General features: G+C 46.0%; 1 protein-coding gene across 3 annotated transcripts; it reads left to right on the top strand.

Annotated features, from left to right (window-relative positions):
* Positions 1-15329: 15329 nt before the first annotated feature.
* LOC109736593 (metal tolerance protein 1) lies at positions 15330-19773 on the top strand. 3 transcript variants are annotated; one of them, XM_020295806.4, is made up of 2 exons: positions 15330-15544; positions 18142-19773. In XM_020295806.4, the coding sequence occupies exon 2, from the start codon at positions 18142-18144 to the stop codon at positions 19405-19407; it is 1266 nt and encodes a 421-aa protein (XP_020151395.1). In that variant the 5' UTR covers positions 15330-15544; the 3' UTR covers positions 19408-19773. The 3 variants fall into 3 exon arrangements, with proteins under 3 accessions (XP_020151395.1, XP_020151394.1, XP_020151396.1); XM_020295805.4 differs by lacking the exon at positions 15330-15544 and adding an exon at positions 16318-16503; XM_020295807.4 differs by lacking the exon at positions 15330-15544 and adding an exon at positions 16950-17310.
* The last annotated feature ends 7398 nt before the right edge of the window (positions 19774-27171 follow it).

The raw sequence follows: 27171 nt of genomic DNA, 5'->3' as shown, positions 1-27171 counted from the left end.
ATGGTCCTTTGGCTGCGGAGCGGGGCTGTAGATCCCCTCGATGATCTTTCTCCATTCCTATTAAAAGCAGCCGGATTAAATTCGACTAGCATAACTCTGGAAAAAGGTTGAGTGAGGCCGATCATCAAAAACTCGCCCAGTCGATGGGGTAATACATGGAAAAACCTTCCTGACACTTCAAGCGAGTGAAGTCTTCCTTCTCCCCTTTGAAAAGATCAGCTAAGATGGTGGCCAGGGCGGCAAACTTGTCCGGACCCTTGTGTAAACAATGGGATGCATCGTCCTCCCCGTTGTAATGCCACATTGGAAAACCCCTAGACTGGAGCGGCTGAACGCATCGTGTTATTGAAATTGCCATTACCTCTATTATAGACAGCCCGGAGTTGGCAAGAACTCTGATCTTGCTTGCCAGCCTCTCGACCTCCGTGTTGTCTTCTTCCTTGAGGCTTCGGGGACGCTAGCTGGCGCGCTTATTTAAGGGAGCGCTGGAGAATTCGGGAAGGCCACGCCGGATTGGGTTCGGCAGAATAACATCTTCAATATAAAACCATTCCGACGGCCACTCTTCGGATGCCTTCTTCGGAGTGCCGGACAGGTATCCTGTCCCGGCTATGCGCCATACTTCGGCGCCGCCCACCTCAAAAATAGATCCCTTTTGGGAGCGGGGGACGAGGCAGAAAAATTTCCGCCATAGCTCAAAATGAGCCTCACAGCCTAGGAACAGCTCGCAGAGAGCAACGAAACCCGCGATATGCAGGATGGAGCCTGGTGTTAGATTGTGCAGTTGGAGGCTGTAATACTCCAAGAGACCTCTGAGGAAGGGGTGGATAGGGAATCCCACGCCCCTCAAAAGGAAGGAAACGAAGCACACTCACTCCTCCTTAGAAGGATTGGGGTAATTCTCCGCCAGGGCTTCGCCATTGTGGGAGGTTAATCCAGCCCGAACGGAGACTAGATCCGCGGGAGGAAGATATCCCTGCGCCTGGATTTTACTCAGATGGGCGCGGGATACTGAACAGCTTTCTCAATAGCCTTTTTGAAGGCCGTGGGGGCGTGAGGAAGAGCCAGGAGTGCCGGCCATGTCTGGACAGTTTCCTGTGGCGAGTTCTAAGGGTTTCCGCGTGGTGTGGAATGGCAACTGAGATCTAATCTCCTTAAATAGACGCCTTCCTTACGCGGCCGAGGGGTCATTTGTAAAAAACACATCTAGGTCATTTGCATTCATTTGACACGTGGAAGCCGAGGCGACGGCAGCAAAGAATCAATAGAATATGATATTTAATGTGGAGCCGGATTATCATCAAACCGCGGTATAATGGAGAACCCGCCTTGCAAAGCTGAAGACATAAAGCCGGATACTTCGTTGTCATTGAAGGCAAGTTCGGGGGCTACTGAGGGAGTCCTGGATAATGGGGTCCTCGGGCATCCATGCTATGTGACATGGGCCGGACTGATGGGCCATGGAGATACAAGATAGAAGACTTTCCCCCGTGTCCGGATGGGACTTTCCGTGGCGTGAAAGCAAGCTTCGCGGCCGGACGTGTAGTTTCCTTTCTCTGTAAACCGACTCTGTACAACCATAGGCCCCTCCGGTGTCTATATAAACCAGTGGGTTTAGTCCATAGAGGCAATCATAATCGTACAGGCTAGACATCTAGGGTTTAGCCATTACAATCTCGAGGTAGATCAACTCTTGTAACCCCTATACTCAACTAAGTCAATCAAGCAGGAAGTAGGGTATTACCTCCATTAAGAGGGCCCGAACCTGGGTAAACATCGTGTCCCCTGCCTCCTGTTACCTTCGATCCTCAGACGCATAGTTCAGGACCCCCTACCCGAGATCGACCGGTTTTGACACCGACAATCATCTTATAATGCTACCGTCATACTAAGAAAAATAAGATGCATAAAAGATAAACATGTGCAATCAAAATATGTGACATGATATGGCCATCTTCATCTTGTGCCTTTGATCTCCATCTCCAAGGCAACGTCATGATCTCCATCGTCACCGGCTTGACACCTTGATCTCCATCGTAGCGTCGTGGTCGTCTAGCCAACTATTGCTTCTACAACTATCGCTAACGCATAGTGATAAAGTAAAGCAATTACATGGAGTTTGTATTTCATACAATAAAGCGACAACCATAAGGTTCCTGCCATTTGCCGATAACTTTTACAAAACATGATCATCTCATACAATAATGTATAGCACATCATGTCTTAACCATATCACATCACAACATGCCCTGCAAAAACAAGTTAGATCTCCTCTACTTTGTTGTTGCAAGTTTTACGTGGCTGCTACGGGCTTCTAGCAAGAACCGTTCTTACCTACGCGTCAAAACCACAACGGTGATTTATCAAGTTTGATATTTTAACCTTCAACAAGGACCGGCCGTAGTCAAATTCGATTCAACTAAAGTTGGAGAAACAGACACCCGCCAGCCACCTTTATGCAAAACTAGTTGCATGTTTGTCGGTGGAACCGGTCTCATGAACGTGGTCATGTAAGGTTGGTCCGAGTCGCTTCATCCAACAATACAGCCGAATCAAAATAAGACGTTGGTGGTAAGCAGTATGACTACCACCGCCCACAACTCTTTGTGTTCTACTCGTGCATATCATCTGCGCATAGACCTGGCTCGGATACCACTGTTGGGAAACGTAGCATGCAATTTCAAAAAAATTCCTATGCTCACTCAAGATCTATCTAGGAGATGCATAGCAACGAGAGGGGGAGAGTGTGTCCATGTACCCTCGTAGACCGAAAGCGGAAGCGTTTGATACGTCTCCAACGTATCTATAATTTTTTATTGTTCCATGCTATTATATTATCTGTTTTGGATGTTTAATGGGCTTTATTATACACTTCTATATTATTTTTGGGACTAACCTACTAACCCAAGGCCCAGTGCAAATTGCTGTTTTTTTTGCCTGTTTCAGTGTTTCGCAGAAAAGGAATATCAAACGGAATGAAACCTTCGGGAGAGTGATTTTCGGAACAAACGTGATCCAGTGGACTTGGAGTGGACGTCAAGAAAGAAACGAGGAGGCCACGAGGCAGGGAGGCGCGCCCCACCCTCGTGGGCCCCTCGCAGCTCCACCGACCTACTTCTTCCTCCCATATATATACTCATATACCCCAAAAACATCCAGGAGCACCACGAAACCCTATTTCCACCGCCGCAACCTTCTGTACCCGTGAGATCCCATCTTGGGGCCTTTTCATGCGCTCCGCCGGAGGGGGAATCGATCACGGAGGGCTTCTACATCAACACCATAGCCTCTCCGATGATGTGTGAGTAGTTTACCTTAGACCTTCGGGTCCATAGTTATTAGCTAGATGGCTTCTTCTCTCTGTTTGGATCTCAATACAAAGTTCTCCTCGATCTTCTTGGAGATCTATTCGATGTAACTCTTTTTGCGGTGTGTTTGTCGAGATCCGATGAATTGTGGGTTTATGATCAAGATTATCTATGAACAATATTTGAATCTCCTCTGAATTCTTCTATGTATGATTTGTTATCTTTGCAAGTCTCTTCGAATTATCAGTTTGGTTTGGCCTACTAGATTGATCTTTCTTGCAATGGGAGAAGTGCTTAGCTTTGGGTTCAATCTTGCGTTGCTCGATCCCAGTGACAGCAGGGGAAACGACACGTATTGTATTGTTGCCATCGAGGATAAAAAGATGGGGTTTATATCATATTGCTTGAGTTTATCCCTCTACATCATGTCATCTTGCCTAATGTGTTACTCTGTTCTTATGAACTTAATACTCTAGATGCATGCTGGATAGCGGTCGATGTGTGGAGTAATAGTAGTAGATGCAGAATCGTTTCGGTCTACTTGTCGCGGACGTGATGCCTATATACATGATCATGCCTAGATATTCTCATAATTATGCACTTTTCTATCAATTGCTCGACAGTAATTTGTTCATCCACCGTAATACTTATGTTATCTTGAGAGAAGCCACTAGTGAAACCTATGGCCCCCGGGTCTATTTTCCATCATATTAATCTCCCGTCAACTAGCTATTTCTGTCGCCGTTTATTTTGCAATCTTTACTTTCAATCTTTATCACAAAAATACCAAAAATATTATCTTATCATCTCTATCAGATCTCACTTTTGCAAGTGGCCGTGAAGGGATTGACAACCCCTTTCTCGCGTTGGTTGCAAGGTTCTTATTTGTTTGTGTAGGTACGAGGGGCTTGCATGTGGCCTCCTACTGGATTGATACCTTGGTTCTCAAAAACTGAGGGAAATACTTACGCTACTTTGCTACATCACCCTTTCCTCTTCAAGGGAAAACCAACGCATGCTCAAGAGGTAGCAGCATTTGACAACGCGGTTGATGTACTCGAACTTCTTCTCGTTCCGACCGATCAAGCACCGAACGTACGGCACCTCCGAGTTCTGCACACGTTCAGCTCGATGAAGACCCTCGAACTCTTGATCCAGAAAAGTGTCGAGGGAGAGTTCCATCAGCACGACGGCATGGTGACGTTGATGGTGAAGTGATCCGTGCAGGGCTTCGCCTAAGCACTACGAAGATATGACCGGAGGCGTAAACTGTGGAGGGGGGCGCCGCACACGGCTAACAATTGTTGGTTGTGTATTCTAGTGGTGCCCCCCCCCACATATATATATATATATAGGTTGGAGGGGAGGAGAGGCATCTAAGGGGGTGCCCCAAGTAGGAGGAATCCTACTTGGGGTCCTCCCAATTCGGCCTCCCCCCTTTCCTATTCCTATTCGGAGTAGGAAGGGAAGAGGAGGAAGGGGGAATCCTATCCCTTTTATCTTTCCTTCTTCCCCTTTCCTTCTCCAATTTGGCCAGCCCATATGGGGGGGCGCACCAGCCCCTTTGTGGCTGGTGGGTTTCCCCACTTGGCCCATTAGGCCCATATAGCTTGTTGGGGGTTGCCCGGAACCCCTTCCGGTTACCCGATATGTACCCAGTACCCCTAGAACACCTCCGGTGTCCGAATACTATGGTCCTATATATGAATCTTTACCTCTCGATCATTTCGAGACTCCTCGTCATGTCCATGATCTCATTCGGGACTCCAAACAACATTCGATCACCAAATCACATAACTCATATAATACAAAATTGTCATCGAACGTTAAGCGCGCGGACCCTACGGGTTCGAGAACTATGTAGACATGACCGAGACACCTCTCCGGTCAATAATCAACAGCGGAACCTAGATGCTCATATTGATTCCTACATATTCTACGATGATCTTTATCGGTCAAACCGCAATGACAACATATGTTATTCCCTTTGTCATCGGTATGTTACTTGCCCGAGATTCGATCGTCGGTATCTTCATACCTAGTTCAATCTCGTTACCGGCAAGTCTCTTTACTCGTTCTGTAATGCATCATCCCGCAACTAACTCATTAGTCACATTGCTTGCAAGGCTTATTATGATGTGCATTACCGAGAGGGCCCAGAGATACCTCTCTGATACTCGGAGTGACAAATCCTAATCTTGATCTATGCCAACCCAACAAACACCTTCGGAGATACCTGTAGAGAATCTTTATAATCACCCAGTTACGTTGTGACGTTTGATAGCATATAAGGTATTCCTCCGATATCCAAGAGTTGCATAATCTCATAGTCAAAGGAATATGTCTATGACATGAAGAAAGCAATATCAATAAAACTTAACGATCATTATGCTAAGCTAACGGATGGGTCTTGTCCATCACATCATTCTCCTAATGATGTGATCCCGTTCATCAAATGACAACTCATGTCTATGGTTAGGAAACTTAACCATCTTTGATTAACGAGCTAGTTTAGTAGAGGCTTTACTAGGAACACTGTGTATTGTCTATGTATCCACACATGTATCAAGTTTCCGGTTAATACAATTCTAGCATGAATAATAAACATTTATCATGATATAAGGAAATATAAAATAACAACTTTAGTATTGCCTCTAGGGCATATTTCCTTCACTTCACAACATCATTGTCCACATCTTTTTCTTTTGCATATCTCATAATTCCACGAAGGTATTGAGATGGGACACGGCATCCTCATTAGGAGTACTGGAAAATTGATCTTTCATGACAAGATTCAGCAAAAGCAGTATTAATATCACAAGATTCCGCACTAGTGGCAGGAGGAGCAATAGGAGTGCCAATAAAATCATTGTTGTTGGTATTTGAGAAATCACACAACTTGGTGTTCTCTTGGGTCATGGTGACTACGCAACAAGATTGCACTCAAAAACAGATTCGACAAGAAAACGGCGAATGAAAAAGAGGGCGAATAAAACGGCAATTTTTTGTGAAGTGGGGAAGAGTAAGACAAGAGGCAAATGGCAAATAATGTAAATTGCGAGGAGATGAGATTTGTGATTAGGAACCTGGTAGATGTTGATGATCCTCCCCGGCAACGGCGCCAGAAATTCCTTTTGATGTCTGCTTGGACTACGTCGGTATTTTCCCAAAGAGGAAGGGATGATGCAGCACAGCGACGGTAGGTATTTCCCTCAGTGATGAGACCAAGGTTATCAAACCAGTAGGAGAACCAAGCAACACTACGTAAACAACGCCTGCACACAAATAACAAATACTCGCAACCCGGCGTATTAAAGGGGTTGTCACTCCCTTTCGGGTAGTGGCGCCAGAAATTGGCAAACGGACGTGATAGAGTTGTAAATATTGATAGATTGAACGCCAAATAAAATAAAGTGCAGCGAGGTATTTTTGTATTTTTGGGTTTAATAGATATGAAAATAAAAGGCAAATAAAATAGATCGCAAAGGCAAATAATATGAGAAAGAGACCCGGGGGCCGTAGGTTTCACTAGTGGCTTCTCTCGAGAAAAATAGCAAACGGTGGGTAAACAAATTACTATTAGGCAATTGATAGAACTTCAAATAATCATGACGATATCCAGGCAATGATTATTATATAGGCATCACGTCCAAGATTAGTAGACCGACTCCTGCCTGCATCTACTACGATTACTCCACACATCGACCGCTATCCAGCATGCATCTAGTGTATTAAATTCATGGAGAAACGGAGTAACACAATAAGAACGATGACATGATGTAGATAAGATCTATTTATGTAGAAATAGACCCCATCGTTTTATCCTTAGCAGCAACGATACATACATGTCGGTTCCCCTTCTGTCACTGGGATCAAGCATTGTAAGATTGAACCCACTACAAAGCACTTCTTCCCATTGCAAGATAAATAGATCAAGTTGGCCACTAAAAACCCAAATATCGGAGAAGAAATACGAGGCTATAAGCAATCATGCATATAAGAGATCAAAGAAACTCAAATAACTTTCATGGATAAAAAGATAGATCTGATCATAAACTCAAAGTTCATCTGATCCCAACAAACACACTACAAAAAGAGTTACATCATATGGATCTCCAACAGACCATTGTATTGAGAATCAAACGAGAGAGAGGAAGCTATCTAGCTACTAACTACGGACCCGAAGGTCTACAAAGAACTACTCACGTATCATCGGAGAGGCACCAATGGAAGTGGTGAACCCCTCTGTGATGGTGTCTAGATTGGATCTGGTGGTTCTGGACTCTGCGGCGGCTGGAATTGATTTTCGTCGACTCCCCTAGGGTTTCTGGAATTTTGGGGTATTCATAGAGCAAAGAGGCGGTTCAGGGGGCACCCGAGGTGGGCACAACCCACCTGGGCGCGCCTGGGCCCCCAGGCGTGCCCTGGTGGGTTGTGCTCCCCTCGGAGCACCCCCCCCCCCAGGTGCTTCTCCGGCCCACTGGATGTCTTCTGGTCCCAAAAAAAATCCACAAAAAGTTTCACTGCGTTTTGACTCCGTTTGGTATTGATTCCCTGCAATGTAAAAAACATACAGAAAACAGGAACTGGCACTTGGCACTATGTCAATAGGTTAGTACCAAAAATGATATAAAATGACTATAAAATGATTATAAAACATCCAAGATTGATAATATAACAACATGGAACAATCAAAAATTATAGATACGTTGGAGACGTATCACCTAACTGTTACTACCGTAGAGCAGAGCGGTACTACCGCCTAGGTGCTGTAAAAGTGCCCAAGCAACAACAGTTGGATCCTCCATCTTGCGGTAAGGGTAAGTCGGTGCATATGGGGTTGTGTACATGGTTATTTCACCGATACCTTTCCAAAGCGGACCCCCTCTTAAGAGTACGCAACCGAAAAGGAACGCCAGAAAACCATCTTCGCCCTTTCTTTCTCCGAGGGGAATAAAACCGTCTTGTGCCATATAATAGAATATCTATAATGCTCAATGCACACGGTTAGTCCATAAAACTCATTGTCATCGATCACCAAAACCATTAGAGAGAGACATGCTCTAATAGACGTTGATATGGAGAGGCCTGCATCCGCAAATGTTCGCGTGGGAGGGAGTTTTAGTCCAGCCTCTTCCTTTTGCACGTAGCCTAGCCAATGGTGCTATTGTTCTTATGGATGTCGCTTTCAGCCCTTGCAAATTGTGCAACCTGTTTTCCACCATGAATAACATCAATTAATGGCCACTGTCGTGTTCCGCACCCATTCCCCACATGCTCGCGTAACCCCCCCCCCCCCCCCCCCCCCCTCGTGCCGAGCATGCCATTCTCATGTATATAAACCCCCATCGCCCTTCATCGGCACCACCCCACACCTATCTTCCCACATCCTCGTCGCCGCCACACTCGCCCCATTCTCCCCTTCAATAACCGCGATCCTGCCCTTATCTTCCATCCTCTCTATCGCCTCCACACTCACCCCCATCGAACATGTTGTGGTCCCACCCTCCTCGCGGGTATTTCCCCAAGTTCTTTGAGAGGACGTGGGATCACTCCCAATGGGTCGAGGAGGACACTAGACATAAGGATGAACCAGTCCTCGTCTGCGCCCGCCGCCCTCGCCTACTTTGGTCGCATGTCTACGACCACATAGGCAACGATTGACACCATACTCACATGGGCCATCAAAACTTTAGAACTATTCCCCATCCAGGACGCACACATGTTCATCGATCACGTGGCCACTAAAGTCGCAGCAGCCGAAGCATCCCTCGATTGTGAGGTCGGATCCAAACAGAGGAAGTGCCTGTGGTTCAAATTATAGTAGAGAATCATAGTTAATGGTTGTTCAAATCCTAATTATAATCCTTGCTGAAATCCTCGTTGAAATCTAGTACCAAAAAACTACCATTGTTGAGGTGAGGAAGGAAGAGATCTTATAGCGAATGACAAACGGCTCACATAGGATTTTTTAAGGCAATGTTTATGAAGATTCTGAGTTTGTGCATCGCCTTGGCAACCTTCATATTAAAATGAAGCGGGCTCCATAGGGTGGATGGCGATCGATATTATGAAAACTTTGCTAGAGTTGTTCTTGGATCAGTTTAGATATGTTTAGCCTTCTACGATTTTTTCACTGGAGTTTTGGAAGAATGCCAAGCCGCAAAGGGTGAGCTAAACCTGACGACTTCAATGCCACTAATGTAACTATTAGTTGTGTTATGGATCTTTATCATGTGTGTATGTTTTGTTTTCCCGAATTTGATGTACTCTTATTAGTTTGTCAATAGGATCCATTACGTGTCCAAAGCCTTTTGTTCCTCTTCGCATATGTTATTTTGGCACAAGTTTTTCCTGTTCTAAGAAAAATATAATTTGAAAAGTTTCAATTGTAAGTTAGATCGTTCGCTAATTTTTTTACCCTAGATGGTTTTCCTTTTTGATAGTTTCACTAGAAGGCTAATTAAGAGAGCTTGTTCGATGCTCGTGTACAAGATTCGACCTCCTTTGGGACCAGCGCATTGAAATAGTGTTTTGGTAATGGGCATGTGGTACATGCTCTCCTTTTTAATGTGGATGTGGAACACAACTATAGAGAAACTGATGTTGATGCTTATGAGTATGACTTTGTTCAGTATGAGTGTTGTTTTTCTTTCCCACGGGCGTGGCAATTTTTCTTTTATGAAAATGATTCAGATCTATTATCAAAGTTTAACGGAAGTAGAAAACATCTCGAACATAATAAAAATTACATTGGGATTTCAAGACTTGACATGCTTCATCCGGGTGTGCATCGCAATCATGCAGACGTTGCGGGTAATCTTTTGTTAAAATGAAAGATGTATGGCTCCCGTGACTTTTAATGTTTGGCGGACGTCAAAAGATGAATAAAAGCCGGCCAGAGTAACGAACTCATTTTAATTAAAATATAAGCAACACTATAGTCTCAGCGTGTATGGTCTCTTTTATTTTAAAAGAAGCGCTGTTCCATCACCAAACCCACCAACGGAAATGATGAACGAAACATCGGAATACATTTCCAGACGCCGGGATCGGAAGGAACATGCCTGCCACCACTTGCTCTTGTTTGATCGACCATATGCGGATTAAACAAAGTTGACCTCACTCAGACACTCTCCTTTCTGCGCCGTCGACAACACCAACACAAGAATGTCGACCTACCGGCCGGTACGTGCAATTATTTGTGGAAAAGGAGAGAGTGTATATATAATTGTGAAATATTCCATTCATCCATCCATCCATATCCGAAGCTTATGCACTCTTTGTCCTCTTCTTCTCAGCTCGATTCCATTTGTAGCGATATTCCTCTTTCGTCTCCGACATGATTTGACAGCCGAGGCTTGGAAGGAGGCGCTCCACTATTAGATCCGTGAAAAACATGATCCACCCTTGACATTTGGTGTTTGATTTTCTTTTTTCACAGGTAAAAATGTTAAAGCTTTTCACTTCAAAATTTACAGGTGACATTTGGATGTGACAATGAGCATATCTATTTTTCGATCTTTTTTATATTTGACAAAACATTTTTAAACGTGCGGGGAGCATGTGGATTGGATCTCTGGATATTCGTATCCTTCTCAACATGATTTGCCAGGTGAAGCTCGGAAGGAGGCACTCCACTATTATCCCGTGAAGAAGAATCCAGAGGTCTCTAGGGGGTGGGTGGGTCGGTCGGGTGTGTCCTGGTCGGATCAGAACTCCGCGGAGGCGACGAGAAGCGCAAACGAGTATCGTGCACGTCCCTCTCGGTCCTACTCCACTCCACTACACTAGCTAGCTTACTTGCCGTGTCATCTTGCGACGAGCAGCTCAGCCTAGTGACTCCATCGTTCCGTTGCAATCATCATCCACATCCACATCCACATCCACCCTTAGCAGCAGCGATGATTAGCAGGTTGAAAAAACACGATCGACTTTTATGTATGCCAGCTACAGCTAGGGTCCCGTGACCTGTATGTGACCTGCGCGTCACCGATCGGCCAACGTGTGTCCCGCATTCTCTCCGGGTCTTGCAATGCATGCCGCTTTCCATCTTTGCCTAAAGGTTCGTCAGTGGCTTTCTTCACGCCATGTCTGCCAAAAGGCGTAGTAGTATCTTAAATCTGTGACCATTAACACTTTGTCTCCCCCAAAAGAACCACACAGTACAAAAACATGTGTTGAAACGGATGAAATATTACGCTCTTGTATACCAGTTGACTATTGACTAGCCAAGAAAAACATGAGTTGCACGTCCCTCTCAGAGTCTCAGCGTTAGCTGCCGCGTGCCATCTTTGCTACGAGCAGCCTAGTTGCTATAATTAGTGGCTCGATCGACTGTTGCAATCATATAATCCACCATTAGCCACAATGATGATTAACTAGTTACAAGATGCCCGACTTTATGCTAGCTAGGCTCTCGTGAGCGGTAACCTGCGCGTAGTCGATCAACGCGTGTGACGCATTCTCCTGGATTTAGTGCATAACGCTTGGGATCTTTTGCCAAAAGGTTTGTTATCAGGAACCCCGCGCAAGACACCTCTTCTTTTGAGTGAAGGGCAAGACACCTCCAACAAGTGCGTTTTATCCCTAAAAAAAACAAGTGCGTTTTATCCCTAAAAAAAACAAGTGCGTTTTATGTCAAAAAAAAAAACTAGTGCACTTTGCCTTTTTGAAGAAAAAATAGGGTACATGTCGCCATTTAAGTCCATCTACAACGCGGGCTCTTAGACCAGACGCTAGGTGTTATTTCTGGCCGTTTCGGCCGAATCCTGTTTGATCATATTTAGGTTGCGTCGATGCGCGGTATTTTTGAGCAAACGCTGTGTTTTTTTAAGAAGAAAATTAACCACGCTAGTTCTCAAATAGATAGTGCTGCGTTGGAGAAATGGACTCCTGCCGCTATATATTTTGAAAAGACAATATTGCCTAAGCGTCCTAAAATGTGCCCTTCCGGGGTAGATGGCCTAATGCTCTGAGAGATGGAGATTGTAATTATCACCAATGTACACCATTTTGGAACTTACCTTCGCGATGTATCGCGTTATCCATTTGGCATTTGGCATTGACTAGGTTCCTCTCAAACTTGAGTGACATGACACGAAGATATGTATTTTTGTGATGTGTCAAGTTGGAAAATAGATACATATATCGCACGAGGTCGTTAAGACGAACCCAACTAACACTCCATCGGTTTCCATGGGTTCTCCAATCCGGCGGCGGTGACTAGGCTAAGGATACCAGTGATGGCCAAAAATACGACGGAATAAAAAACAAGGGTGATAGAAGCTACGAATTCGAAGAGCAGTCGGGTCAAGTACATTTTGCCTGGCACGGGCTTGCTAGACATAAAAATGTATCTATGTGTCATGCCACATAGGCCTGGCAGGCGGGCGACCCTGTTAGTTATACGACAAGTGGTAAAATATGATACTTCCTTCATTCATGGTTAAAGGGCTAGCAAGCCAAGACTATAGCACAAAGCCAATCACCCAAAGAACGAGTGGGGTCGAAAGAAATCGTGCCCCACAACTCGGTCTTACACATCTGAATCCTGCTCGGTGACCCTCCAACCCTTTAACCTCAAACGAAAGGAGTACATTGCGTCGATAAGTTTCTTAAATGAGATACATCGTGACAAAATTCTTATATAGGATGGTGAGTAGTATGCTTTAGGGGTGCTATAATACCTCTACAAAAGCGAGTTTCACAATTCACTAAAATCAAATCTTCTCATGAATATTATTTCCCTTCTTCTTCATTTATGACATTGGTGAGTCGAAGTTGGCCACGATGCAAAGTGCCCATGACAAATGGTTGGGAGTAATCAATTCCATGGATTTTCCCTCTAAAAGTAAATCAATGTCATTGCTTTTCCCTCGTATTTGTTTTTAGGAAATGGGATTGCCATTAGCGCCCAACGAGATCGGACTCGAGTTGGGTAAGATGCCCGAACCCCGTAGGGCAAGCCCGGATAAAATCAAACAACTAATAATAGGGTCGCCGAGGAGTGACCGATCGAGTGAATGAACGAGAAGACCGATCACAAATAAAAAGAGCTTGCGACGCTAGGAGGAATTCCTCTAAGAGCAAATCATGATTTTAAATAGCAAAGCTAGATTTGTTAGGATTGGTACCTTTGGCATCGGTACTTTGAAAATCAGTACCTTGGTATTAGCACGCCCTGAGACCGGACTCAAAGGGCGTAAAATGACCGGCCCCACAAAGAGTTAAAGTATCAGGTTAAGGCGGAGGAGGATGATGAAGAAGAAAAGGAAATGGGTCCATGGTGGCGGCGAGTCAAAGTTGGTGACATATGTGATCGGTTGGAGTCACGGTGTTATGTTTAGGATGAAGAGATTAACCACAACCAGAATCAGAAACACCTATTTGCTGAAAAGGAACAATTCTCCGCCACCATGACTAAATTAACCGGACAACTCTCTTCTATTTTTTTAAGATCCTCAGAGGTTGAGTTTCGATTAAAAAACCTGCCTATTTTGCTCAAAAAGGAAATTAAAAAAAGGCAACGACGCTTACGGCCATGGTATCGGAGGAAATGTTATGGTGTGACATTGACGATGACACCAAAGGTGGTGTGAAAGCAGATAGAGTCAAGGTTGAATGTACAATTTAAATTGAATTCAAACAAAATCTGGACTTCAAGTCAAACATCCATGGATGGCAAATCTGGAAAGAGCTGACTGCTGACAATTTCCACCCTGCGCGGCGTGGGTTGTGCGGCCGCCGCGCTAGGTCCGCCTCCTTTTCGTTTCGAACCTTTTTTATTCAAACTTTTCTTTCCGAACCTTTTTTTTAGGACGTCGATAACTGGCACACGTGTGGCATCTAGGGATATCTGCCGCACGTCCCGTGTGGCATCTAGGGGGTATCTGCCGCACGTCCCGTGTGGCATCGACACAGGCCCGCCCGCACGAGCACGTCCGAGCACACCCCGCCACAACCCGCATGTTTGGTGTGCGGCGCGATCGCCCGCATGAGCACGTCCGGGCGAGCAACCACGCGACCCACACGACCTGTCTCGGCCGTCGCACCCCCCCCCCCCCCCCCCCCCGCCTACGAGCCACACGCCCCGCGTGGCAGTAACCACGCGTCCCGCCGCGATTGCTATGGTCCGGACCCTCTTCCATGTACGTGTAACTTCAGTTGCCATGTCGGACAACTGCAGTTGCCATGTCGCTGAACTACAGTTGTCATGTCGGACAACTACAGTTGCCATGGTTGCTCAACTGCAGTTGCCATCTCAGGTCAAGTGCCGGATGCCATTTTTGGGCAACTGCATCTCTTGCCATGTATGGTCTGGTCTACTACAGTTGCCATGATTTGAAAACTTTAGAAGTTGTCACCTACTAACACTAGACAGTTGCCATGTAGCACTGCAAAACATGGTAAAAAACATGTCCAGGGTAAAAGAGAGTTGCCATTTGCTTATAAGCACACTAGGGCAGTTGCCATGTACCCTACAAAAACACATGGCAACTGATAGCTTTTGGTGTGTGGGAGAGGAGACGGGCATGTGGACTACGGTGGTATCTTTAAGAGTTGCCACCTACTAACACTAGACAGTTGCCATGTAGCGCTAAGACGTGGCAACAATAACATGTTCGGGGTAGAAGAGAGTTGCCATCTGCTTACAATCACAAATAGGGCGGTTGCCATGTAACCTGTAAAAAACAGACAACTTGGGTGTGGGAGAGTGGAAAAATGGGCAGTCGATGGAGGACAGAAGTCATGCGGGGCGTGCGGGCGCGACGGCAGTTCCACCGCACGCCCCGAGTCGCAACCGCTGACCTCGGAGGGAAAACAGCGTGCGGGCGAACTCCCTCATACGCCACACACGCGAGTTGTCCTACATGGCACACAAAATCAGCCCTCTCGTGCCAAAATTCGTGCAAAAGGCACTGGGTGACGATCGAGACGTGTGGGTAAGTTGGCTAACGCCCACACGTGTGGGCGTCAGTGTTTTCGGCTTTTTAACGGTTCTTTCCGAACCTTGCCTTGCGGTTTTAGCCAGGTTTGTCTCAGTGCACCATATAGAAACCCCTTGCCTGTTTCGTTCGTGTCAGCTGGCCTTATAAAACGAGATCCGGCACGGCACCTGTCCACCCGACCCATCCATCCTCCTACCAGTCCGCCTCCTCAACCCCGCCGACGCCCGCGCGTGAAGATCGCCCGCTCCCCGGCCGGCCGCCGGCGTCCAGAGCAGATACATACAGGTAAACCAACCAATCTCCCGTTCCAAGCATCGACCCAACATTTCTTCCCAGTTCCGTAGATGCCGTTCAAGAGATTGTTCGTCCATTGTTGATGGCACTGTGCGTTTCCTTCTTTTCTGTCGTTCTGGACGTTCTCGCTCCTTCGGCCTCGTTCCAATCCCCGTCGGTCGATCCCCTCCTCCCCTTTTCCGTGTCCACGTCGTAGGGTGGCGGCGCGGCGGCGCCAAGAAAGAGGTTGGTTGGGGCACAAGGTTCCCGACGGCGCGGAGCCGTGCGAGATCCTCTTCTCTTCCTTCTTCCTGCCGCTTTGGTCGCCCGACCATCATCATCTCTGACGCTGCTTTCTTTGATCGAACTTCTAGCAATCCCACCTGCCCCTTTCTTCTTGTTTACTAATCCACCGCTGCTACGTTGGCGAATTTCATGTTTCCCGTCCGGTCTTTCTTTGTTTTCCCCTACTAGCATTGACTGGGTTTCAGCTCAAATCAGTTTTGGTTTTAATTAATGCGGCACAAAACACCACAACGTGCGTAGTCGTAGTCGTCACGTATTTTTTGAATGAAAAACATGCCCGTTTCGTTGCATTTTTTTTGTTTGACGTGTTTCGTTGCATCTTTTTAACCGCGAAGTAAAATACACGGAGCTGTTTTCTTTTGGTTGATTGACACGGTAAACCGTGCCTGTGCGGGAGAGAATCCAAAGGATCGGAGCCCTGGATCGAGCGGGGATATCCCTCTTCGGCACGGGGGCCTCTCCTCCTTTTCCTTTACCGACACAAAATTACCGGACTACCCTTCCGCTCGCCCCCTTTTCTGTCGCATCCCCTCGCGACTCACGCCTCCTCTCCACACTTCGCCGTCCCCACGAACCGCCTCCCCCCTCCCGTCGCGTGTCCCAAACTCCCTGGCGGCGGCGGCGGCGCCGCTGCTCCTGCCGAGGCTCCGGCCATCGCCATCCAGGTTAGAACCTCGCCCCAGCCTCCCCCCCCCCCTCTCTCTCTCTCTGATTGCCCCGTCGGAACTAAGGTTGTTCCGTGGATTGATTTTCTACTCCGCTCCGTCGTCCCCACCAATGGACCATCCATGGCGAGAGGAATTACCGATTCCGTTCCGTCTCTTGCGGCTCCTGCGCGCCACGCGTGCTACGGTTCCCCCGTGGCGTCTCTGCTGTGATTTTTTTCTTCAGTTTCTGCTCTGGGTTTCAGTTACCGGTGATTGGGGAGGGGAGAGGAGGGGAGGTAGGACGCGGCCGGGGTTGGATCGGGGCGGTTCGGGTCAGAGATTGCGGGAAGAAAATTCGAAGGGTGCTACTGCTAGTCTAGTAGTATCATCCTGATCGGAGGAATTGGATCGCGGGTCGCTGTCTCGGCGCATGTTTATTTTGTTGGTTTCCGCGTTGGGTCCTTGCGACCCGATTCCATTGGTCTGGAGGTGGTGGCCGACAGGCCGAGTTCGTCGGGGGCGTACTCGCTTGGCAGCGAGTGCCGTGCCGTGGCGGATTAATCAATCACTCCGGCTCTGTTCGTTGGTCTCCTTCGCGTCCAGTACTTATCCATCGCAGCTACCACTACTAGCCTAGCCTCCCGTGGTGCCAAGTTCCAATTTGTGTTCGCTTTTCCCCTCATTCTGTGCAGCATCTTGTGACCCGGATAATATCCGTTTCTGAGTTAGCTGTGTCTACTACCAGATTGGTGAATATTGGGATAGAAGAGGCATCTTTTCCTTTGCGACTGAATGCCGCGTATCTGATTGATCTCCCGTAATTTGGTAGGTGGATATCCGTGTTCTTATGTTTGTTTGCAGATTAGTAGTGTTCATGTCTGTGTAGTCTTGCCGGTTTACTGTTGTGAATTGTGGCACTTCTCGTTCAGGTTTTTTTAAGGTGTGATCGAATTCGCGGGATAGGGACTGCTGAAAACCAATTAGTTTTGCAGTGCCCGCACAGTGATTTTGTTCTGCGACCAGACCGTCAGTGTTTTTGTTCAAGTTGTGCGTCTCTGTTTCATAGTATTATAAACTTAAGTAGCGCACTTTCTGTTGATCCTTTTCTGAATCTGCTAGGTGTGGCCACTTGAGTTACTCTGCTCCATGTTGTTCACATAAAGGTGGAAAGATAGTCTTATCTCAAATCACTGTCGTTAGTTCGTAGGCATATATTGTTTGGCTAGCAGGCTCGAGATTCCTGCCATGTTTTGCAAACCTACTGAATATTGACTTTGCCTTGGCTGACCTTTTCATAGCTGATGACATCCAATTTATCAATTAGGATGTGGTCCAGGCGTACCATTTTTATGAACTGCATGCTAAAATATGGTAGATATGTTATCCTTTGTGGATTTCAATCTTAATGACTGTCATGTGTGCAAATATCCCCATTGGATCGTGATCTTAATTGACTATTATTTTATGAATATTCTCATAAGTTTTAACTTCCACTTCTACTTGTGATAGTATTTTTTTCACATGTGGGCACTTCTTTTTTCGCACTAGTTAGTAGGAACTACACACAAGAATTTTCTTCTTATTATTATAGCATCTTGTATTAGTAGATCTAGAATCATTCTTGTACTTGTGTATTGACTCAGTTGTTGTTTTCAGATGGACAGCCATAATTCTACGTCGCCCCATGTTCCTGAAGTAACCATGGACATCTCATCCGCTTCTGGAGCAGCTGGGAACAAAGCTTGCAGAGGTGCTGCTTGCGACTTCTCTGACGCCAGTAACACCTCGAAAGATTCAAAGGAGAGGTCTGCATCCATGAAGAAGCTCCTAATTGCTGTGATCCTTTGTGTTATATTCATGGCGGTTGAAGTGGTTGGAGGCATCAAAGCAAACAGTCTTGCAATCTTGACTGATGCTGCCCATCTCCTTTCGGATGTTGCAGCCTTTGCCATATCTTTGTTCTCCCTATGGGCAGCTGGTTGGGAAGCGACACCTCAGCAGTCATATGGATTTTTCCGCATAGAGATTCTTGGGGCACTGGTTTCCATTCAGCTTATATGGCTCCTCGCTGGCATACTTGTCTACGAAGCTATTATGAGGCTCATTAATGAAAGCGGCGAGGTACAGGGCTCCCTCATGTTTGCTGTATCAGCTTTTGGTTTGTTTGTTAACATCATAATGGCAGTGTTGCTTGGTCATGACCATGGGCACGGTGGACATGGACACAGCCATGGTCATGGCCATGGACATTCACATGACCACGATCATGGTAACTCAGAGGATGACCATTCCCATCATGGAGATCATGAGCAGGGGCATGTACATCACCATGAGCACAGCCATGGTACTTCTATTACCGTTACAACTAATCACCACTCTCATTCGAGCACTGGACAACATCAGGATGTTGAGCAACCATTGCTTAAACATGATGGTGATTGTGAGAGTGCCCAGCCTGGAGCCAAGCCTGCTAAGAAGCCTCGCCGCAACATCAATGTTCACAGTGCCTATCTGCATGTAATTGGGGACTCCATCCAGAGCATCGGCGTAATGATTGGAGGGGCTCTCATCTGGTACAAGCCCGAATGGAAGATTATTGATCTCATATGCACCCTCATCTTCTCTGTGATTGTACTGTTCACCACAATCAAGATGATTCGGAACATACTTGAGGTCCTTATGGAGAGCACGCCCCGCGAGATCGACGCCACCAGGCTTGAAAGTGGTCTCCGTGAGATGGAAGGTGTGATTGCTGTCCATGAGCTGCACATCTGGGCTATCACAGTGGGGAAGGTGCTCTTGGCATGCCATGTGACGATCACGCAGGATGCTGATGCTGATAAAATGCTTGACAAGGTCATTGGGTACATCAAGGCAGAGTACAACATCAGTCATGTGACCATTCAGATTGAGCGAGAGTAAGGCACATGTCAGGTAGTTGGGGATAAAGGTGTGTGCCTGTTAACGGTCTATCATCTTAATGCAGTTAATGTTAGACTTGCACTTGCAAAGGCGTTGCAGGTTCATCTAGCTGTTGCCTTTGGTGCTGGAGAAATATTATATGTACGCGTTTTCGTTAGCCCATTAGTTGAATGAACTATTAATCGGGTGGTCCTAGTCGTTTGTATTCACATGGATGCAATTTCCAGACAAATTTTGAGCCCCTTGTGAGTTTATCAACCTGCATGTGTAGTTTCAGTGACACCCTTTCTTAGCACTCTATGTAAAGATCTGCTACGGTATGGACAGTACTGGGTATGGATGTTTATTCAGTTTCTGTTAGCTTTACTAAGCTTGCTTCCAGCAGTTTTTATGTGCGAATTTGCACCTTGTGCCATTGTGTGCTTTCTGTCAGGGATGTAGGTCATCTGGTGCCTAAAATGAAGTGCACTGCTGCCAGTTTTAATGCATCCATTCCACTATTGCACATAGAAAGGAGCAAAGTGAATTCTTCCATAGTTTTCTCATTACTTTGTCTTTCAACTTATTTTATTTCTTCTCACACTGGAGGGCAGCTGCTAAATATTTTTACTCTGCTCTTAGTTTAACATTCCAGTTTGGTCCTACAGTCACAAAACTTTCACGGCACAAACGTTTGATTCAGCAGCTTGCACATTTTCCCTGTATATGCATTTTTAGCTTGCACAGTAGTTGATTCAGCAGTTTGATTTTACTTTATGCTACAAGTTTTGCTTGCACATGAGTTCGATTGGCCAGACTGTCCAAGCTGCAGGTTCAGTTTCAGTTTGCAAGTCCTTTATGGTCTTGCTGGTAACTGATCTGTAGCCCCACATCTCGTTCAAATTTTGAGCAACATTGATTTAACTAATTATATTGAGATGGCAACCTCGAATCCTCTTATGACATTCATTTTGTATATGGCATTTAATGTGCAGCCTTGCATCTTTGGTATAGCTTTGAGCGCAATTCGACCTGATTTCACTGCATACTCTGGTTCACCAAAGAACAGGGCATGTTATCAGCTGCAGACGGTCACCCTCTATGTGCCTCGTAATTGCACTGCATTCCAGTATTATCTGCGTGTTGGTAGCCCCAGAGCCAAGGAACCAAAATAGTCGCAGATCATTTAGGATTTAAGATAGACTGGTCTACATCATATTCCCCAGCATTCCTGCTTCCTTGGGGACAAGATGACAGGTGCATCAGCAACCCAAGACAAGATGACAGGTGCATCAGCAACCCAATACATCACTCTCGGTCTATGATTATCTCGGCGAATTCAGTACCAAGGATCCCGTTTCGAAAAAAACAGTAGCAAGGGTCGATTAACTCGGGATACAGAAATGGGGAGCGAGAGGTAGACGAAGAACAAGCTGCCGTGCTGTGATCCACTAGATCTATTGTTCGTTGCATCCTCCCAGGCCCATGCGTTGGTCCAGGGACAAGCCAATGCCGCCTGGATCTCATTGCACTCGATGTTCTTGAACCTGGTCAGAGTCACGGTGGTAGACAAGGACAGGGTAGACTTCAGCGATGTAAACAGTAGTTGTGGCAAAGGAGACCCAATCGAAGGAGATGTCGAGGAAGTAGTCACTTTCAGCAGGGTCTTGGCTGATGGAATTTTGCTTCGGGTTGGCGTGGTTGAAGTGGTAGTTGCGTCCGAAGCAAGCGCTGTCAAGGATGGCAGCTGGGGCCTGTCACACAGGGGCAGAGCCAGTAAATTTTGCTAATAGGTTCTCTAAGGATTTGAGTATGAATTAACTACTGTATACGGTGGCAGAGTTTGCTACAAATTTCCAATATAAGCTTGCCGAAAAGATATCTAATCCAAGGCTGGGGACCAATGCCCCCTTATTCAATGGGGTCATTCTAGACTTTTTATTGGGTTCAAGTCAAGCAAATACATACCTATATGTAGGTGGCGGAGAAAAACAATTGGGTTCACTTAACTCAACGTTTCTACACTAGCTCCGCCGTTGGTGTCAATGTCACACCTCCTTATGGGGTCTTCTCAAGGTATAGACGGAGAATTTCGTTGAAACTCGTTCTTCGCACCAGCAGGTTCAAAATTGGCATGTGATAGAAATCTCAATATATGGAGCCAAGCAATCAAGACGTTTGATCTCTCGTCCATATATATATCTATCTAATAATTGAAGTGACTAAGCTCCGGCTGCTGCTATGAGTTTGAGGTGTTGGGCGATGGCTCTTCCCTCCTTGAGACGTGGAGTCGATAAACAGTGGCCTAATGCTTGTTTTTTTTTAAAGTGCCCTCGAGTGAACAGTACCCATAAACAATGATTGTAAATAGTTATCAGTGGTAGTGTATGAACAGTGACTGCGGGTGAATATTATCTCGAAAAATAATACAAATACACTTAAAATATGGTCCAACTGCACCGCCTTGACTAGCTAGATATTTCACTTTCCCCATGACTTTCCGATTCCCACCGCTCACCACAACCAATTCTCCCCTACTTGTCGCTCGCCGCCCAGCACGCCCTGACACCCGCCACCTTCCGGTTCTCCTCTGTCTCGCTCTAGCGCCACCGTAGCACATTGCCATATTTCTAGAATCTGCTGCCCTATGATGACCAAAAAAGGACATAATGCGATCAAATGGTAGCAATATATATTAGAAATGCTTGTTTCAAAAGCGAACCTCTGTTGTTGTCGCTATGGTTCTCAGGGAGCATGCATATGATGTTAACTGCTGAAACTTGATATAACTTGCTGTTTTGTCATTTTCATTGCATTTTGTTTGTGCATCCTTTGGGCATGAGCTCTACATATATTTTCATCTATGACATGTCATCTTCACAGGGGTGCTTGTCATGTATTTTTTTGATCTTTGTGGTGACTAGCACAAGCATGCAAAGTAGCCTTCGTGATATTGCTGATTTCAGGGACTTAGGATTTTACTAAGTCTTTTCCCTGCTGTTATTTTTATGCCATGTAAACATGATGCTACAGTGAGATTCATGCTTCTTTTGAGTTGCTTCAGTAAGGATGTTTTGGAATTATGGTTGTGCTCTATCCATCCATGCCCACGTTTGCATTTATGAAGTGCTCTAGCATGTCTTAATCTTGCTCTACTTTTGCTATAAAATGTTCCTGACAGATTGTTTATATGTTAATCAATTTTGCCATGGTTGTTGCTAGTGGTCCATGCACCCTATGATTATGCTATTGCCATGCTTAGCTTCATGAAAATGTCTTCTTACTGTGAGTTACCCTCACATGCCATGAAATGCTTTGTGATGAGTGATTTGAGCTCGCAAAGATGCCTTCATAATTCTGTTTATGCCATGCTCAGTTTTTCTGCTAAGTCTGAATCTGTATATGGAACTTGCTATGTTTACATGGGTGTCATCATATCTTCTGTGCCTTTTTGGCTCGTGATCAGTAAGGGACTTTTGTTCTATGCAATTAGTAGATTCATTCCATGCCTTTGTTTGCTATGATATGTTCCTGTAGCATGTTGTTTGATAGCTCTAAACTTTGCAACCTGATGTTATTTCTGCCATGTCCAGTGATTTCTGCTAAGTCTGTGAAACTGTTATTATTTGCAATCTTGCCATGTCCTTTTGAGCATGTTCTAGTGATTTCTGGGAATATCTCAGTGTTAATGTTTTGTAATGCTTTACCTGTACATCACGTCCATGCCATTTGTTTTCATATTGAGATGCTGTAGCATGTTGTTTTGATACTTGCAAGATGCCTAGTTGCTGTTTTGGACAGTTTGTCCTTTAAACTTGTATAGTGTATGTGTTGAACCGTTGCTCCGTTTTGAGTGTGCTCCATATGAAACTTGCTTAGTTTGCATGTAGTTTCATGTTACCTTATTGCATCCATGTTTTGAGTGTGTTTGCTTGATGTTTGAATGCATTTTGCATCAATGCCATGTTTAACTTGTTTTGCTCATATCTTCTAGGCCGTAGCTCCAAATTAAATGAACTTTATATGTAACTTGACTAGAATTTCGTGTAGATCATCTTGGTGTATCTTAACTTTCTGTTTAACAACTTGAACATAAAGTTTATTCAGATCTGGGCTAATTTCAAAATTTGCATATGAGGACTTACCGGAATTGTTATAGGTTGTTTCCAGCCTCATTTAAACTTGCTTTGATGTGTTGCTCTTGTATGCATCATCTCTTGCCATGCGTAGCCTCATTGTAGCCTTGTCATGCATCATACTTGATTGAGCATCATGCCTTATTCATGTGTGGTGTGTTTACCATGTTGTGTGCTTCTTCTCGATAGTTCCAGTTTCGTTGCGATCGTGAGGATTCGTTCGACTACGCTTGGTTCGTCTTCGTGGCTTCATCTTCTTCATGGACTCGTTCTTCTTCCTAGCGGGATTTCAGGCAAGATGACCGTCACCTTGGATCTCATTACTATCATTGCTATGCTAGTTGCTTTGTTCTATCGCTATGCTGCGCTACCTACCACTTGCTTATCAAGTCTCCCAAATTGCCATGAACCTCTAACCTTTGTCACCCTTCCTAGCAAACCGTTGTTTGGCTATGTTACCGCTTTTGCTCAGCCCCTCTTATAGCGTTGCTAGTTGCAGGTGAAGTTGAAGATTGCTCCTTGTTGGATTATGTTTATGTTGGGATATCACAATATCTCTTATATTATTAATGCATCTATATACTTGGTAAAGGGTGGAAGGCTCGGCCTTATGCCTGGTGTTTTGTTCCATTCTTGCCGCCCTAGTTTCCGTCATATCGGTATTATGTTCCCGAATTTTGCGTCCCTAACGCGGTTGGGTGTTATGGGAACCCCTTGACAGTTCGCTTTGAATAAAACTCTTCCAGCAAGGCCCAACATTGGTTTTACATTTGCCTAACAACCTAAGCCTTTTTCCCTTGGGTTTCCGGAGCCCGAGGGTCATCTTTATTTTAGCCCCCCCGGGCCAGTGCTCCTCTGAGTGCTGGTCCAAACCGAGCGATGTCCGGCGCCCCCTGGGCAACCAGGGTCTATGCCAACCCGACGTCTTGCTCATCCGGTGTGCCTTGAGAACGAGATATGTGCAGCTCCTATCGGGATTTGTCGGCACATCGGGCGGCTTTGCTGGTCTTGTTTTACCATTGTCGAAATGTCTTGTAACCGGGATTCCGAGACTGATCGGGTCTTCCCGGGAGAAGGAATATCCTTCGTTGATCGTGAGAGCTTATCATGGGCTAAGTTGGGACGCCCCTGTAGGGTATAAACTTTCGAGAGCCGTGTCCGCGGTTATGTGGCAGATGGGAATTTGTTAATATCCGGTGGTAGTAAACTTGAAGTAAACTCTTCTAAAATACACCAACCGTGTGCGTAACCGTGATTGTCTCTTTTTGGGGTTGTTCGAGAGGAGAACACGGTTTTGGGGTTATGTTTGACGTAAGTAGGAGTTCAGGATCACTTCTTGATCCTTACTAGTTGGCGACCGTTTGCTTATCTCCTCTTCTCGCCCTTGTTTCGTAAGTTAGCCACCATACTGTGCTTAGTCGCTGCTGCTGCCTCACCACTTTACCCCTTCCTTGCCCATTAAGCTTTGCTAGTCTTGATACCCATGGTAATGGGATTGCTGAGTCCTCGTGGCTCACAGATTACTACAACACCAGTTGCAGGTACATGTTATGCGATGCTCATGACGCGAGAGCGATGTCTATTTGTGTTGGAGTTCTTCTTCTTCTTCTTCTTCGTCGATCTTGGGTTAGGTTCCTGGTCGGCAGCCTGGGCTAGCAGGGTGGATATTGTCTGAGTTTCTGTTTGTGTTCCATCCGTAGTCGGATGTTGATCTCTTGTATGATCTATTGATGTATTCTTGCGGCATTTGTATGCCTTGTATGTATCCCCATATATTATGTAATGTTGATGTAATGATATCCACCTTGCAAAAGCGTGTCAATATGCGGTTCTATCCTTGGTGGGACCTTCGAGTCTCTTTAGGATAGTATCTCATATTGGGCGTGACAGGCATCAAGGATAGGACGTAGAAGACGAAGGCGACCAAAGAGTATAGCGCCACCGCCGAGTGCCGCTTTCTCCGGCGACCGCGCCCCTTCATCCCTGTCGTGGTAGACACCACCAAGATGGCCAGCTCGGAGGGGAGGGCACCGCAGTGGGGTGGCGTCGTGGATGGTGGGAGGAGGGGATGACCAACACAAGAGGAGGTGATGGAGGCGACTAGGGTTGAACACCGACGCCGCGACAGTTTCTCTAGAGGCGGCACGGTAAGCCCAAACATAGCTAAATACCGACTCACAAATAGGCCCACTATCCCTGCCCAAACACTCTCCGCACCACAAGCCAGGATTTCCTGGGAGCTTAGAAACTGTACCGATAGGCCAACAAGTACTTCGATCGTGGGTTCTCTTGTGCGCAACATCGTAAATGTATCATGATTGTTCAACAATTTGCCTCGCTGGTACAATTTACTAGAGAAGATGAAAAATTTCGAGTTGTTTGCCATATGTGTGCAAAGAGTAGGGGGAGGAGACACAAGGGTTATGGGTGGCGAAAAGTATTGAAAACAAGGACAACTTTTTTGATCATCTCTTTGATTTATTGATTTAGAAAAAGCAAAATGGCCGATAGCTTCATAAACTTGATTAAAATGCACACATCAAGTCTATAAACCCACAAATCATACAATTTAGTAACTGTAATCTCCTCTTATGAAGAAAAGAGAAAACAACAAAAAACATGAAGAACAAGAACAAATAATCCAAAGTGCTTAAAATCCATGATATATTTCACCAAATTTTTCTTTATCTACATATGTACAGTCGTACACCATCTAGCTACATAATATTACTCTCTTAAATCAGCACTTTATTGTACTTTTTTAATCATGTATGCCATCAAGGTCATGTAATCGACGAAATGATTCATATTATCAACGTACTATATTATTCTTGCTTCACTTACCAAAACCCTTATCAATAACAAATATGAGCAATAATATATTGCTAACGACGGGCTTAAACTCGAGCGGGGCGTGCCGCTGCGCCTCTGCCTGCTACTATTGTTCGTTGGGACTACCGTGGAGCACACTATTTGTCTGTGGCAACGAAAAATGCTGGAACTCGCGTTTTCACCGGCTACGCAACACGTTGGAACTTGTGTCTCACCTTTTTGCTGCAGCCGACGCCGCCGTGTGCTGAAACCGTGTATCTACTTTGTTGGAACTGACATCTCAGATTGCTGGAACCGCGTTTTTGGCCTGGCACGATCGGCGCCGCATGCTGGAATTTGCTAAAACTGACATCTGGCATGTTGGAATCGTGTGACGGTAGGTTGCGATGCCACAGCAGCGAGCGACCATTGATGCAACCGAGACTGAGGGGGTGGGGGCTGCGGGGCTTTACAACGGTTGCTTCGATGCTGGCAACGTTTGTTGCGATGGCGCCATGTGCTGTGATGGCGGCGGAAGCTTCGACTGCCTAACTGGGGGATGTTGCTGCGATGGCGACGAAGCGCGAGCCGTCCCTCACGGGCGATGGACCCCACGTGGTGCTCGCTGATGAGGTGCGCGTCGGGACAGCGATGTGGCACGACGAGGGACGAGGGAGTGCTTCTTCCGCGTTCATACGAGGGAGGCAGATCAAGGATCGAGGAGACCAAGATCAAACGGCTGGGATGTTTCTGATCCAACGGCCCGCGGCGCGACCGGCCTGGAGTCTGGCCGGTCGACCGGCGGCTAGCAGGTTATGATCGCGGTTGAGAGGGTTGA

The sequence above is a fragment of the Aegilops tauschii genome, chromosome 1 (assembly GCF_002575655.3).
Source record: "Aegilops tauschii subsp. strangulata cultivar AL8/78 chromosome 1, Aet v6.0, whole genome shotgun sequence".
Taxonomy (NCBI): domain Eukaryota; kingdom Viridiplantae; phylum Streptophyta; class Magnoliopsida; order Poales; family Poaceae; genus Aegilops; species Aegilops tauschii.
The sequence above is the reverse complement of the archived record's forward strand: the minus strand, read 5'-3'. Positions and strand labels throughout refer to the sequence as shown.